General features: G+C 51.4%; 1 protein-coding gene across 13 annotated transcripts in view; it reads left to right on the top strand.

Moving 5' to 3' along the window:
• The window catches only part of TLK2 (tousled like kinase 2), a 45,072-nt gene extending 35,432 nt beyond the window's left edge, over positions 1 to 9,640 (top strand). For all 13 annotated transcript variants that reach the window (XM_074561702.1, XM_074561704.1, XM_074561699.1 and 10 more), the window contains 7 exons: positions 694 to 785; positions 1,806 to 1,895; positions 2,392 to 2,561; positions 4,075 to 4,213; positions 5,338 to 5,449; positions 6,446 to 6,553; positions 6,936 to 9,640. In XM_074561702.1, coding sequence (XP_074417803.1) covers positions 694 to 785; positions 1,806 to 1,895; positions 2,392 to 2,561; positions 4,075 to 4,213; positions 5,338 to 5,449; positions 6,446 to 6,553; positions 6,936 to 7,109 — 885 coding nt within the window. In that variant the 3' untranslated portion in view covers positions 7,110 to 9,640. The remainder of the gene's footprint in view (positions 1 to 693; positions 786 to 1,805; positions 1,896 to 2,391; positions 2,562 to 4,074; positions 4,214 to 5,337; positions 5,450 to 6,445; positions 6,554 to 6,935) is intronic.
• The last annotated feature ends 4,910 nt before the right edge of the window (positions 9,641 to 14,550 follow it).

Genomic DNA, 14,550 nt, shown 5'->3' with positions numbered 1-14,550 from the left:
ACTTTTGAGATGGACGCAGTTTATCCTTGTCTGCTTATTTTGCCCCGTCCTATAAATTATTAGCCGTTGCTGCTCTCAGATGAGGCAAAAGATTTCTGCATTTCTCTAAGAGCAGAATTCCAGTGGTCCGTTCTTTAAAGACTGCCTAAATAGCCAGAAACTGGAAGGAAAAAAACACAGCACAAGATTTACACAGTTCTGCCACTGAATTCTCCATCTTCTAAATAAGCTGAAACATTATGCTCCAAGATGGAGAGCTGAGCTACCAGTGTGAAACAAAGTATTGAAAATCCTCTGTATGTTCTGGGTTTATTTCACTGAGTGTAGAAAATGAGTTAGGTGGCTTGGGGGAATAATGGCAGGGTCTTTCCCAGTGTGATTAACTGTCTATATTTTGGTAATTTGGCCTTTCTGGTCTCATTGTAGCTCTGGTGGTAAAATGTCAGAATAAATGCGGCATTAGTTAGATCCCATGGGGCAGGTCAGATCAAAGCACAGAATATTCAATTGTTTTCAGAGTTGCTTGGTTTCATTAGTGAAACTAATTACATCAAAATGTGGGTTTGCTCTTCGCTCAGTATGTCGTAATGCCGATTTCCTGGGTGGGGATATTGGTTTGTTAGAGCTTGTCTGCTTTTGCAGTATTAACTTGAAGTTGTGATTCCTACTGATTTTCAGCTCTTCTCTCTGCAGGCATTTGATTTAACAGAACAGAGATACGTAGCTGTGAAAATACACCAGTTAAATAAAAACTGGAGAGACGAGAAGAAAGAAAACTATCACAAGTAAGTAAGGCTGTAAAGCAGACAGCCGTGTTTCCAAACTCCTCCTTCATTTGGTTCTCAGTGCCTCTGAACAGGCTGCCACTTTTTCCTGCGTTTTGCTACGTTTCATAAGCCACTCTTGTCCCGGTAGCTACTTGCAGAAGTAGTGCCTGAGGGCTGTCCTCTTTCTCTTGTCCCAGCAGAGGCTGAGTTCCTACAAAACCAGCTGGTCAGATTAGAAAAGTTTTAAACACGTGCACGCACGCTCAGTTTTGCATAAGTACTATGACACGAGGTTCTAAAGCACTGGTAGCGCTCTATGAAGAAAGCGTTAAAGTGGCTTCTCCTCCTTGAAATGGCTAAGCTCTGCTGTTGTGGGAAACAATTATTCATGCCCATCTTCCAGATACACACCTGCATTGTGCTCCCTGAAAGCCTTCCCCTTCCCTTTGCCTCCTAGAATACCTAATCCTTTCGCAGATGATTAGGACTATAGGTATGTCATGGCCTAGAAGGGACATACAGGAAGCCTTTTGGTGTTGGTAACGCTTGCTCCCTAGTGCCGTGGGTTAGATAAGCTCGGCAGAATGGCAGCCAAGCCTTCTCGACAGAGCTTCAAAGATAAAGTTGTTATCTTGATTCCCTAACAAGTCACTGGGACAAACTAAGCCAAATTTGAAACCTGGAAGTTGGGCTCTTGAGCATCTTGGAATTTTTCTAGAACTTGCTGATTTTTGTATTCAGCTATCTTGGATCCCTTAACGATTTTTTATGAGGTTATTCTACTTTGGCAAGCAGTACCATTAATCAAGATTAGTTATTTTGTAGTATTGCCAGCATTTGAGATGCACTCAGATTCTGTGGTTCTCGAGAACTGTTCTGCGCAGTCCCTTGTTTGCTTGCCTTTTCTTAAGCTGTCTGAATAACGTGCATGGGTTTGATTGAAGTTGGACCGCTGCGTGGTATGTCTGGGTTTGCTATCTGCAGAACTTAGGATTAAGTCACTTGTATGACTAATGCTCAAACTTTTCCTATTTTCAGACATGCATGTAGGGAGTACAGAATTCACAAAGAACTGGATCATCCTCGAATAGTTAAGCTATACGACTACTTTTCGCTGGATACTGACTCGTAAGTTATGCTGCTGCATCCTTTGACTTGGTTTGACCCATTCACTACAGACAAAGTATTTGGTCACTTAAAACTTTCCAGGAGAGTCCAGAGAATGTCCACACCAATGTTACAGACTGTACTGCAGAGAGATCTGAGGCAGTTTCAACAGAACATTGGTTTTCTAGAGACCCTAGCTCACAAACCAGTTAGCCGTATTATGTCAGATGTGGTGCTTTACTGGTAAATCCTACTCTTTGTTGGCCTGGGCAAATGCCCCAGTTGATACAGCTTTCCGCTTCTGGATCTAGCACTTAATGGGGGATCTCTGACCTTTGTACCCTTGAGCACTGAGGACTGTGCTCCCGGTAGCTTATTTTTAGAAAGGGATTAATAGGCTGCAGGACTCTTAATTTAATGTATTGACCAAGTAGGTGAATCTTACAGACAAGCAATAACGAAGTGTTCTGGTTTCTGTCAGGTGCCTTAATTACAACAACTACTGTTTTGCCTTCAGGTTTTGTACAGTGTTAGAGTACTGTGAGGGAAATGATCTGGACTTCTACCTGAAACAGCACAAGTTAATGTCGGAGAAAGAGGCGCGATCCATTATCATGCAGATTGTGAATGCTTTAAAATACTTAAATGAAATCAAACCTCCCATCATACACTATGACCTTAAACCAGGTATGCTGTGCTGCTAGCTGACGTGCTTAAGGATGCTAACTAAAGGTAATGGGTTATAAGTAACATGGGGAAGTTTACTTTGGTCAGACAGCAAAAAGGAGACGGGGCTGTCTGGGAAAACTAACTTGCAACAAGAAAAACACTAAAATGCATAGAACATGCTGTGAAAAGGGTATTGTCTCCCAGAATTGCAACATAAACCAAGGAAATAACATTCTAGAAAAAGTAGACTCCTTGTTCAGAATGAGCCCTTGAACCACCAAGTGTCTGTGTTTGGTTTCTTAATGTCCTGCTTGTATTCTGCTGTTGAGAGCTTCTGTTATTGCTTCATAAAGGGTTCCCATAATTACTAGTGTGTTTCGTGTTCCCATTCTTCCGGCTTATTCCTTCTGTAGTCAGCTGCCTGAAAATGTGGTGGCAGAAGCGAGCTTGGAAGTACTCGGTTGTTCATACCGGGTGGCAGCTCACAAAGCTGAGGACAGACGGTCGAACTGTTTGCTCGGGTTTTGAATTCTCTGCCTTTGAATTCAGTAACGCCTGCCACATAGAAGGTCCGCTCCAAACGTTGTTGCAGATTCCCCTTTATCATTGGGCAGAGTCACGAGGGGGGAAATGGAAGTGCCTTCTTCTGGGGTGCTGCATACAGGCTGCCCAGCTGTCTTCCTACTCCAGTAAAATTCAGCCATCTCTTTGGGCAGTTATCCCTGGCTTGTCTCCCTGTGCTGGTGGCACTTCATTGGCATTGTGTAACCGGTGTGTGATGTGGTTTATTGCATCAGCATGAGGAATCTGTACGGGAGGTGGTGCTGTTGCACCAGTTGTAGGGACCCTGTTTCTTCCCCCCCCAGCTGCCGACTGCTCTCATGTTGTCTGAGCACGCTGCAGAGCTCTGCCTACAGTCGCCTAAAACTGTGATTCATCCACTGCCATCACGCACGATTCTCCTGCTTTATTGTAGGCTTTGAGAAAAACAGTGATGATCTGACTTCTTGATCCTTGATGGATTTCTAAAAGACTCTTGCCTGCCCAAGCGGTAGTTGTCCTTTTTGAGCTTAGAAAGCCACTGGGGAGCACTGCCAGGAAGGAGAGAGTTTCTGGCTGTTGAGAGGCCAGGGCAAGTCAGGACTTCTGGGCAGAATGAGTCATAACTCTGTATGTGTATTTCTCGCCTTAGTCCTCCTTTTTGACCTGCCCTTCCAATGGGACCTTTGGGAGGGGTCAAAACAGCACGGGTGGCAAGCTCGTTTGGCTAATAGGGCTCAGAATCTGGAGGCTCCAAGTAATGTCGGGCCACTGGGTCGTTCAAGGATGGGCACTGCTAGCGCTTGGTGGGAGCTGACCTGTCTGTGGAGCTCAGGGTATTGAGTGTTAAAACATCTACCCCAGGCTGCCGCAGCTCACTGTGTGGGTTCCTTGTCCTCTCCTGCAGAGCGCCAGAGTTCAATGCAATTTTATTCTTGTTCTTTTCCTGCTAGATGTATATCCTAAGGGGCTGTTTTTTTCCTCTGTCTAGGTAACATTCTTCTAGTCAATGGTACTGCATGTGGAGAGATAAAAATCACAGATTTTGGACTTTCCAAAATCATGGATGATGACAGCTACAACTCTGTTGATGGCATGGAACTGACATCGCAGGGGGCTGGTACTTACTGGTAAGCATCGCCTCGGGCACTTGCAAGTTACGGATCAAGAACAGTTTATAAACAGCTTTGGATCTATGTCAGCTCTGTATGTGCTGCCACTGCTTGAGACACTGGAGATTTGAGGCCCTGGAAACTGTTCTTGTCCTCACACAGCTCCTTTCGAGGCTGGCAGCTTTTTACTTTTCAGTGGGTTAGTGTTTATACATTTGAAAATCATCTCTTCTCCAAAGGCCCTGGTGAAAAACTGCATGTGCTGCTGAGATGGCGAGCTCTGGAGTGGAGCTTGGCTGCTATTTCACAGTCCATAATGACACTGTCTAACAGTTTAAGCGAGGAGGAGGAGAATACCATGCCTATTTGGAAACCCGGGTACACAGGGAGGTGGAAAGAGTATTCCACTGAAATGAGGAGGTGAAAATCCATAGTTAGCTCTTACAAAAGATGTAAATCTCACAGTGCTGTCTATAGCCAGAGCTTCGCTTTCAAGTGTCATGAGAAGGATGTTTTCAGCAGTACGTTATCGTCAGTGCCAAGTGTTGTCACTGCATCTCCCGTGGCTGAGAGCATGACCTACAGTGAGTGCCACCGAACGTGATTCTTGGATATTACCCAAGCTGCAAACTGTCACTATGGGCAACAGTTGTACAGGAACATTTGTTAAGGCATTTGGTATTGTACAGGTTTGTTGCGTTCCTAAAAATGACACTAGCTGTAGTTTGAGCGAGGCTGAGTGTCTCTAACTAGGACGTGGCATCTGGGGTTGTATTTCTAGAAATATGTATTTTGGCTGTGTGTTTCTATTGTGGAATTGTTGGCCTAGCCCTTTTGACAACAAATACCAGTTCTTGAAGATAAAAGAAAATGGGACTGGTTTATGTGCTCTGGCGAAAAGAAACTGACTGTGCTGACTTGCTCAGACCATGAGTGTCTGGAGAGTCCTTGGGATTGCTGTCCCCAGAAGGGGTATGTATTGGTGGTCTTGGCCCAAAGATGCACAGAAATAAAATTGGGTCCCTCAAGTCCCAAGCCAATATCTGATCACAGAACAGCTTGTTCCTTGCTTTCAAAAGAAAATTATTGAAACTATTTGGAGATGCTGTTCGTAACCTGTTGCCTCTTCTTTCTAATCTCAGGTATTTGCCACCAGAATGTTTTGTGGTTGGGAAAGAACCTCCAAAGATTTCAAATAAAGTTGACGTCTGGTCAGTGGGAGTCATCTTCTATCAGTGTCTCTATGGCAGAAAGGTAAGAAGGTATTTTAACTCCTTTCCTAGTGGTAATTCCTAAACCTTTAGGGAGGCAGCCCTGGCTTCTGCCTCCTTCTCCTCCCCAGGCTTAGAAGGTGCTTCTGCCTTGTCTCCTTGCCTTCAGTTCCAAGGCAGAGTCCATGCTAATGGAGTGGGGAGAACTCACTTGGTTGTGTTTTCCTCTACATGGCACTTCCTTCAAAAGCAACGTTCTGCAGAATATCTCTTTCCACTGGGCATGTTCCCACTGAGGCCATTATGGCAGGACAAGTGTATCATTCAGAGCCAGACGCTGAGGTTCGTGGTCTGGCGTTGTTTTGTGATGCTTTCGATGCGCTCAGTCTTTGTTGAGCCTGATAGTGCTTGACAGCTGCAAGTGTTTTAGGGAAAAAAAAAAGTAGGTACAAAGACCCACCCAAAAGTTTTTAGGACAGCTTTTGGAAGGGAGGGGTGCAGATCAGGAAGAGGTGATTTGTCGTGACAAAAGGTAACTTGTTTTATGACGACAGAAGACCATAGGCTTGAGCAGGAAATGGATTCCATCAACTCTTGTTTTCACAAGTCCTTGGCAACCAAGTGTTGTGAACACCTGGGCTGACAAACACGCTCTGTTGCTTAGTGTTGTCAGTCAGACCAATGGTGGAACCAGCCCAGCAAAGAGCGAAGTGGGTGAATCTCCTGTCAGCTTAGATGAAGGCCCTCTTGCACACGCTGAAGCTGACCTACGAGGTCTGGAAGCAGGCGGAGATCCCTCCTGTCTGAGCTGGAGACACCCCAGACGTGTTTCAGCTTGGGTCCTTTTTGTTCACTTTAAGCGCAGGAGCAACGCGTCCTGCTCATCTGGCTGGAATCTGCAGCACCTTCACAGCATTTGTGGGCTTCTTGCCTGGAAAAATACTGATGTCAAGGGACGATAAACAGTAGCGTTACGGGTTTTTTAATGCCTGTCATCAACCTTTAACAACTGTCTTCCGTTTTGTTTTTTTTTTGGTAGCCCTTCGGTCACAACCAGTCACAGCAAGATATTCTGCAGGAGAACACAATTCTGAAAGCTACCGAGGTGCAGTTCCCTCCAAAGCCAGTAGTCACGCCAGAAGCAAAGGTAAATCTTCTTGCAGCGAGTTTGATCGCCCTGTGTATGTCAGTCAGCGATAGGCACTGGCAGTTCCTTCCTCTTGGTTTCCCTGAACCCAGTGAGAAGTTCTGCATTTCATGCTTGCCTCCTGCAGAGTGGTCGGTCGGTGGCTTTGTGTTGTAGTTGTCAGGCTGAGGATCGAACAGAGTGCAGCGTGTGCCTCCACCCGTGCTTTCTCCTGAGAAAAGATGACCTTCTGGTGTAGGAGCTGGGCTGTCTGGTCACTGGGGAAGGAATTTCAGCGCTGGGGTTGTCAGATTGGCCTTGCTCCCAAAGAGTTGTCTGTCAAAGAACGCTTCCCGTTTCTCTCCGTCTCCTAATTCTTGTTTTGCCTTTGGGGTGTCTGCAGGCATTTATCAGACGTTGTTTGGCCTACCGAAAGGAGGATCGGATAGATGTCCAGCAGCTGGCCTGTGACCCATACTTGCTGCCTCACATCCGCAAATCTGTATCCACAAGCAGCCCAGCTGGAGCTGCAATTGCATCAACCTCTGGAACATCCAATAACAGCTCTTCAAACTGAGACAGAGTAATAGGCCAAAAACTGCTTGAGAAACCGGCAAAAAGACTTTCAGAAACAGCTTTGGAATAGAGGAATCTGCAAGGGTCTCAAGAAACCTGTACCAGGTGCTTTTTTTCTCTTGCTTTTTTCCATCCATAGAGCATGACAACATCAACTCTCATCAAGAAAACCTTCGGCATCTAGGCCAAGCCACGTTGGATAGGAGATGGCTTGAGGTTTATCCAGTAAATGACCACAAAGGGTGGCTGCTCTGAGCAAGGAGGGGAAACTCAAGAAAATACAAAAAGACATGGTTCCATGTACTGTGAACTTCTGAACATGCAGCCTTGGGGAATCCAGGACGCCGTGTGTGCTTCATATGAAGAATGTGGACTTTGGAAAAAGACTGGGCTAGTCCAGTGTTGATATTTAAACATTGTTCTTTTTCTTTTAATAAAGTTTAGGTAACATCTCCTGAAAAGCTCGAAGCACCAAGGTTCAGCTGGGGATGGTATATGACTCTTTGCCCTTTGGAGGGGAAAAAAGTTGATCCTGCCTGTTCATGGCACTAGAGTTAGTGTTTTACCCCCAATTAATTTCAGTTTTTTAAAAATAACAATTTTTTGGAAGAAAACAGTTTTCTGGTCTCAAAGTGAAACCCATATTAGCAGGTTCATGGCAGTGTTCGTTCTGCGGATGGTGCAGCTTTCTGCTCCCTTGGGGTGGCCTCTTAGGAATAATTCACCTTCTCAGGAGGGCGGTGAAGCCCACGGGAGAACAGGCCTGCGTCGATCTCCTCTGATCAGGGTGGATCGCAGCTCAGACTGCCACAAGGTTTTCAGCCGCTGCTTCGTAGCACGCTCAACGGTTGCACCTTTTTAATTTATTTGAAGTGCTGTTCTTTTTGAAAACACACCCCGACATGTTCACGGCGCGCTCTCTGCCCTCGTGAGCATGATACCTGTCGACTGTTGAAAAGGCAGGCAGCGAGCGGGAAAGAATCGGAGCACAGCGCAGTTGGTCACAGGTGTGATCCGTGCTCACGCAGTACTGCACGTGTCTTGTTCGGGTTATGAAAATCTGAAGCTGAAGACTTGTCTGCTCTTCTCCATTAAGTGACTTGGCAGCAAAGCTTCCTCTCTCCCTTAACACTTTCCTTTTAAAACTTGCTGACTTTCCTAACGTGCTGCCGTCGCTGCATCCGATCTCAAAGGAGAGGGAATGAGATAATGTTCTTAGAGGGAGCAAACACTGGTTATTGGTTTTGTCTCCCTTCTGTAATCTGCCTGGAGGGGCCTTACACCTTCAGCTGGAGTCTGCCTGCTGTGAAACGCAAGCCTCTTGTCCCCACTCTGCCCCCTTTTCCCCCCCGCGTTGAAGGAAAACTGAAAACACACACGAAAAGCACAGCACTTGAACATGTGGCAGCCAGGTTGGAGCGCTCCTAACATGTGGCAGGAGTTCCTAGCCAGAAATATTTAAAGATGCAGTGTTCAAGAGCAAGGTTTGTCTCGGGAGGGAGCTGAGCGGTGCACTACTGCAATTCGGGGTGGTGTTTTTAAAAAAACAAATCACCCCGTGCGCACTTCCTCACCCGATACCCAGACCACTGCGGTGTCTCTGTGCGGCAGCTCCGGGGTTGTTCCCGCAGCTCCGGCAGCGCGTGGGCTGTTTGGGACACTCCGCACCCGAATGGCATTCTCGTGGCAAGCGATGTTCTCCGTCACGCACTTTCAGAGAGAACTACCGCTTGTCTGCCTTAGTGTAAGCCATCGTCTGCAAATATTGTGCTTAAACCTGATCAGGAACTTTTTGATCAACTGAAACATGGCGGAGTCTGTTGAACTTCAGCAATGGACCTGGGAAGCAGAGAACTCTGCCGCTTTCATTTTTATTACTATTTTTGTAGTGACTCTTGGGCTTTTAATTGGCTGTATTCACTTGCAGCTGCATTAAGGTGGTCTCTAAACTGTAGTGTTTTAAACAAAGAAAAGAAATACTGCATCTTTAAATCCTCAGCCATGATTCCTTAGCCCTCTCCATCCCTGCTGCTCTACTCCAGAAGTTAACTGTTTAGCAAGCAGCGCTTCGACACGTCTGTTCAGCCTCTGTCGGGCGAAATCGGGGTTGATGCTTCATCCCATTTGCTGCAACTGATGGTTCGGTGTCTGTCCGCATCGGGGAGAATTCTAAAAGGGTTTTTTCTATCCCGGTCCCCTCGTTTCTTGGACATACAGTGTGTGCTATCTCTGTGGGTGTGATTAGTTTTGTGTCAGATGCATTTATTCCTGCTGTGCGACACCCATCCGGGGGCCTGGGGACAGCCGTGGCCTTTCCCCGGGGCTGTTAGCCGTGAAGAACCCTGGTAGAATTCTGGCTGCCACGCTTCCTCGTTAATATGGGTTTCACTTCCAGTAACAGACCCTATTGCCACACTGTTCATTTACTTAAAGAAAAGTGTATGAAGAATTTGTAACTTAAACCAGGCCAGACTGTTTTGGCTCTACCCAACAGATGAGACATGGATATTAAAATAAGTTTTAAGAAACTGATTTGCCTGGCTCTTACTGTTTTGCTCTTTGTAGCGTTGGCACGAGCTCTCTTGCAGTGGCTGCGTGGAGGTGACACGGGACAAGATGAGGAAGAATGGAGGACGGTTGCATTCAACACCTCAGAGCAGTGAGATCTCTGCGTGTGAGGTGAGAATCGCTGAAAATTACCATGTTTTATTTAATTACTGGCATTGATCTTGTTCTGGAAGACCGAGACAGATGTCCAAGGTGGGTTTGTCCCTCGTCAGTAGAGTGTCAGCTGCCTTAAGAAGCAACGTATGTTTGGGCCACAAAAACCACCTTTTTTGTTTGCTGATGAAAATCAGCGTTGAGGTCCCGTGCCCTGGCTGGCTCTGCCGAGCCGGTGGCCGCAGCCCAGCCCCGGCCGCCCGGGGCTTTGGTTTCAGTCACCCGGAATAACCACATTGGGCAGTGACGAGAAACTCAGCTCTTAAATTTATAGCTGAGTCTTGTCAGCTTTAAAAACATAGAATAGAAAACAAAAAAGGACCTTGGCAGCTGAAGACGTCGAGTCTGCTTATATCTGGACTAAGAACCGGGGGGAGGGCCGGTTCACATGCCCAGCTCCTCCGTAGGCATCTCCCAACCTCCGTGTGGGGCATCCCCAGCGCGAAACGGGCTGGTGCCCGCCCACCACAGCCTGGTTCCTCCGCAGGAAGAGTTTCTGGGGATCAGGATTTCTCTGCAAACCTGACGTCACCCTCGCTGCACTTGAAGTTAAAGCCGGCTTTCGGCTGAGCGCGAGTGAAACCGAACACCGAGAGCAGCGCGGCTCCCTCCCCGCTGCTGCAATTGATTATTTTTTGGCCCCCTCGGCCAGTTTTGATGATGCGACGCAGATTTGGGCAGGGGGAGGTGGCGGCAGCCTTTCAGCAGCGAATGCACAAACATCCTGCAGTGGCGGCGGTTGAGCCCGCAGGCCAGGTACCCCCCGGGCGTGCATGGCGTGGCTGGGAGCAGGGATGTAGATGGGATGCCAGCGGGAATGAGACTTGCTGAGGGGCTGCCTGGCTGGATGCTTCGTCTCCTATGCTAAGCGGTTAGGAGTCACGCTATGAAATGAGCTTCCTTCTGCCAAATGGGCCAGTCCCAGTTTATTTTGTGACCTGGCAAACCCTCGACGCGAGGTTTGCTACCGCTGCCAGTGTCTCCCTGGGGTTTGCTGCTGGAGGATGTTCTTCTCTGGGTGCTACGCGAGCCTGGCTCAAGCAGCCTTGATTTAAACCTTCCCCTTCCCAGCCTGGAGGGGGACACGAGACTTGCACCATGTGGAAGCAGGACCCGGCGCAGCCCTGACTCCCCCCCAGCCCAGAGGTGCCTTTTTGACCAGATGCTGATGAATCTTTGCACCAAGACCCTGAATTCCCATCGCCGCACGTGGCTGTGCCCGCGGCATCTGCTTCGCCCTGGCCCTGCCCCTGCCCTCGGGGACAGCTGGGTGCCCCACGGCCATCGCCTTGGGTGGGGGCGAGAGGCCAAGCAAACGCGGAGCCGCTCGGCCTCCCCTCGCCACGTTCACACCCAGGAACAGGCGTCTTGGCCACAAGGACGCTATTGTCTGTGCTGGGCGGGGGAGCGGGAGCCGGGACCGGGGCTGAGACACGCTCTCATTTCATGCATTAACTGCGTGGGGGCGCAAAGGATGGGAAAAGCCGCCGGCGCGTGCTGTCTGGTGAGGAGCCGGTCGCTGCTGCCAGCACCGCACGCTCCTCCGTGCTCCTCTTCACTCCCAGCCCTGCATCTCACCATGGCGTGGATTGCCCCAGCCTTTCTTCTTCCTCCATCCTTGGTGTTTCTGTTGCTCCTCGTTTCCAAAGGCGGGCCAGCTGCTGGGTCAGCGCAGGGGATGCTCGGTGCTTTGAGCTGATCCGGTAAAAGCCTAAAACCAAAGGTTGGCCACCACCTGCCGCGGCAGTGCGTGGGATGAGCCTCGCCAGCCCACAGGCAGCCCTGGCCTGGAGCTGCTTGCCCATCCCCTCTTACTTGGGCTGCAGGGGTGGGGCAGGGGGGTGCAATGGTCCAGCTGGAGCTAAAAAGGCGAGGGAGGGATGGAGCTAAAAATGTAGGGATGCTGTTGCTAGCAGCGGGGTGAACACCAAGGAGATTTGGCCTCATGTGCTGTCCAGATCTCCCGTCCCCACTCGAGCAGCCACGGGGAGCACAGGCAGTGGGTTTATAAGGTGCTTGGCTCTGGTTTGCATTTTATGGGAAGAAGAAAAAAAGAAACCACAGGTCTGCTCGGCCCTGTCCTCTCTTGACCAAAGCTGCCGGCTGTGCAGGAGCCACGAGCACGCGCTGGCCGGGGTCCACAGGACAGGGGCTGCCGTGTCGGCAACCTCCTCGCTCTTGGCCTGGCTCAGCTTTGCATCGAGATCAGGGCTCAAAACCTGCTTTGTTCAGCATTGGCTCATCCCGGCTCCTGCTAATCCTGAAAATACACCCGCTCGCACCCAAACGCAGGAGACCGGCCAGGATTGATGCCAAAACCCCTCCAAGGCTAAAGGGATGGAAAGGAGATGGTGAGGGACGGAGGCGTCCGTGGCAATGAGGTGAGGCAGCAGTGGAGGTGGAAACGAAGCATCTAGGGCCGACTACGTGGTCACTGGACCACGCTGCTCCTGCTGGAAAGGGCTGCGGGACAGGGTGGGAGCTCTGCTCCCTGGTCCCATCCCCGCATCCGGCGGGAGGAAGATGCCGTTTGGGATGTGCTGTCCTCCGCCGCTCCCCAGCTGCCTCCCCTCCCCGCTCCCCGACCCAGCTCTGCTAATTTGCTCTTGAGTCATGCGGAGAAAGTGTTTTTCTAAAAGGCGAAATTTCTTGCAAATGGCTGGAATTCCTCTCTCTCCCCTTTTCCAGGAGCCCTGGGGAGGCCGGGCAGGAAGGAGAAGGCAGCGGGCTGGGAGGGCGGCGCTGCTCCCCGGGCAGCCCCCGGCCTCGTCTCGCCCCCGCGGCGGAAGGGCAGGGATCTCGGCGCTGGCCTTCCCCGGGCTGGAGCGCCCTGAAATTCCTCGTGGCAGCTTTGAGCGAGCACATCTGGTTTTAATAAATTATTTGCAGCTTGAACTTGCCTGACTCTTAAGGGCTGCAGAAGAGAGAGCAGCAAAGAGCCCCGAGAGCCGCAGCACGGGGCACCCACAAAGGGACCCCCTTTGCGGCGCTGGGAGCAAGGGGGGTGGGGAGGGATTTGGGGGGGCGGGGGCTGATTGAGCCCCTGGAGGAACCCCAGCAGCTGGCAAAGCCCTGTCTGCTCCTTGCAAAAGCCAAGGGGATGGTCGGTTTGGAGGCAGGGAAACGGCCCTTCTTTTTGGCCGGGATCCTTCTACCCGCAGCTGGGTGTCGAGCAGAGCTGGGGCTTATCTTAAATACCGCGTTTCCGCGCCGAGGCGAGGAGCACGGGGAGCAGACTGCAGTGCAGGGCAGGGTGCCTCCCCCGCACCCCCTGCTCCGTGGAGCCACCAGCACTGAGACCCCCCTCCCGGCGCTGAACCCGTCGGCGCTTGGGGAAAACCAAACCCTCGGGAGCGTCAGCAGCACCCGGACACTCCACGGCCACCGCCGTGCCCGGGGCTGCGGAGGAGCTGAGCCCCCGCGTGGTGTCCCCAGGCTTGTCCTCGGAGGAAAGGGCACAAATTCATTTTGGGGACGAGTCCCCCTTGCCATAGCCCATGGGGGGGGATGTGTTGAGCCCCACGTCCCAGCGAGGGGGCTGCCGACCACCCTTCGCTGGCTGCGATGCAGAGCCCGGCAGCAGGATCGGGGTGGGGGGAACCCTCTCCATCGCTGGGACCGGGGCTGCCCTGGCCGTCCCCCGCCCGTCTCCAACGGGTAGAGAGCGACGTGGCCTTCCCCTGCCGCCGGCGCGGGGGAGAGAGGAGCCAGCAGACGCCGAGACGGCCTCTTCCCTAAGCAGTGACCTCAGCGCGGCGGCGGCTGCCAGGTGGGTGTTGATCTTGGCCCGGCCGGTGCCGTTCGGGAGCCAGGATGAGGCCGGGGCGGCGCGGACGGAGGGCTGAGCCCGGGGCCGAGCCTGGCAGGTGCTGCCCATCCCCGGCCGCCATTGCCGCGGCGAAGCCAGCTGCCGCACCAGCAGCCCCTCAACAGCCGCTGCCCGCAGGCAGGGCTTTGGGCTCCAGCACTGTTCTCCTGAAGCCCCTCAGACCTGCCGAGGAACACGGGAAGTGAGGGACACCCTTGGAAGAGCACGATGGAGCAGGACGTGCAGCCTCCCTGGTCAGATGCGGTACCCCCGTGCCCTCCCCGGGCTCTAAAATTAGACCCTTTGGACCCCCTGCTCCTCGGGGGTGGCTGCTGGGTTTGTAGAGATCCTTCCTGCAGAGCGTCTGCCCTCGAGCCTGGTGCTACGGCTGCTGCTCTCATGGTCCATGGGTCGCCAGATCCTCTCCTCTAACGCCTCCGTCACGAGCAAACACCAAACCTGCCCCGTATCAACCTCAAACTCGGCACCTCGCAGGGTGCCACCCCGATGGCTGGGTCCCACAGCTCGTTAGCAACATTTAATTTCCAACCTGTGGGAAGCTGAGCGTCGCCCATTGACCCGTCCTCTGCCAGCGCTCCCGACGAGGGCAGACACTGGTGGGTGGCACGGATCCATCTACGGAAATATTTTCCAAATCCTTCTGCAGGGGCACTTTCGCTGGAGCTGACGCAGTTTCACCCTGTCCCACTGCAGCCCCTCCGCTCTCACCACCCCCGTACAGTGTTTTGCTTTTGCCAAAAAATAGCATTTATTTTTCCAACAAGGAGACAGATAGAGATGCTCCGACTGCGGGAATTGGCCGCAGACGCTGAACGGCCCGAGTGCTGGCCAAACCCCGGGCCAGCCCATCGCCCCCATCCCTTGCCGGGTGCTACGAGCCCTCCCGAGCGCT

This window comes from Larus michahellis, chromosome 18 (assembly GCF_964199755.1).
Source record: "Larus michahellis chromosome 18, bLarMic1.1, whole genome shotgun sequence".
Classification (NCBI taxonomy): Eukaryota; Metazoa; Chordata; class Aves; order Charadriiformes; family Laridae; genus Larus; species Larus michahellis.
This window is presented reverse-complemented; position numbering and strand designations above follow the sequence as displayed.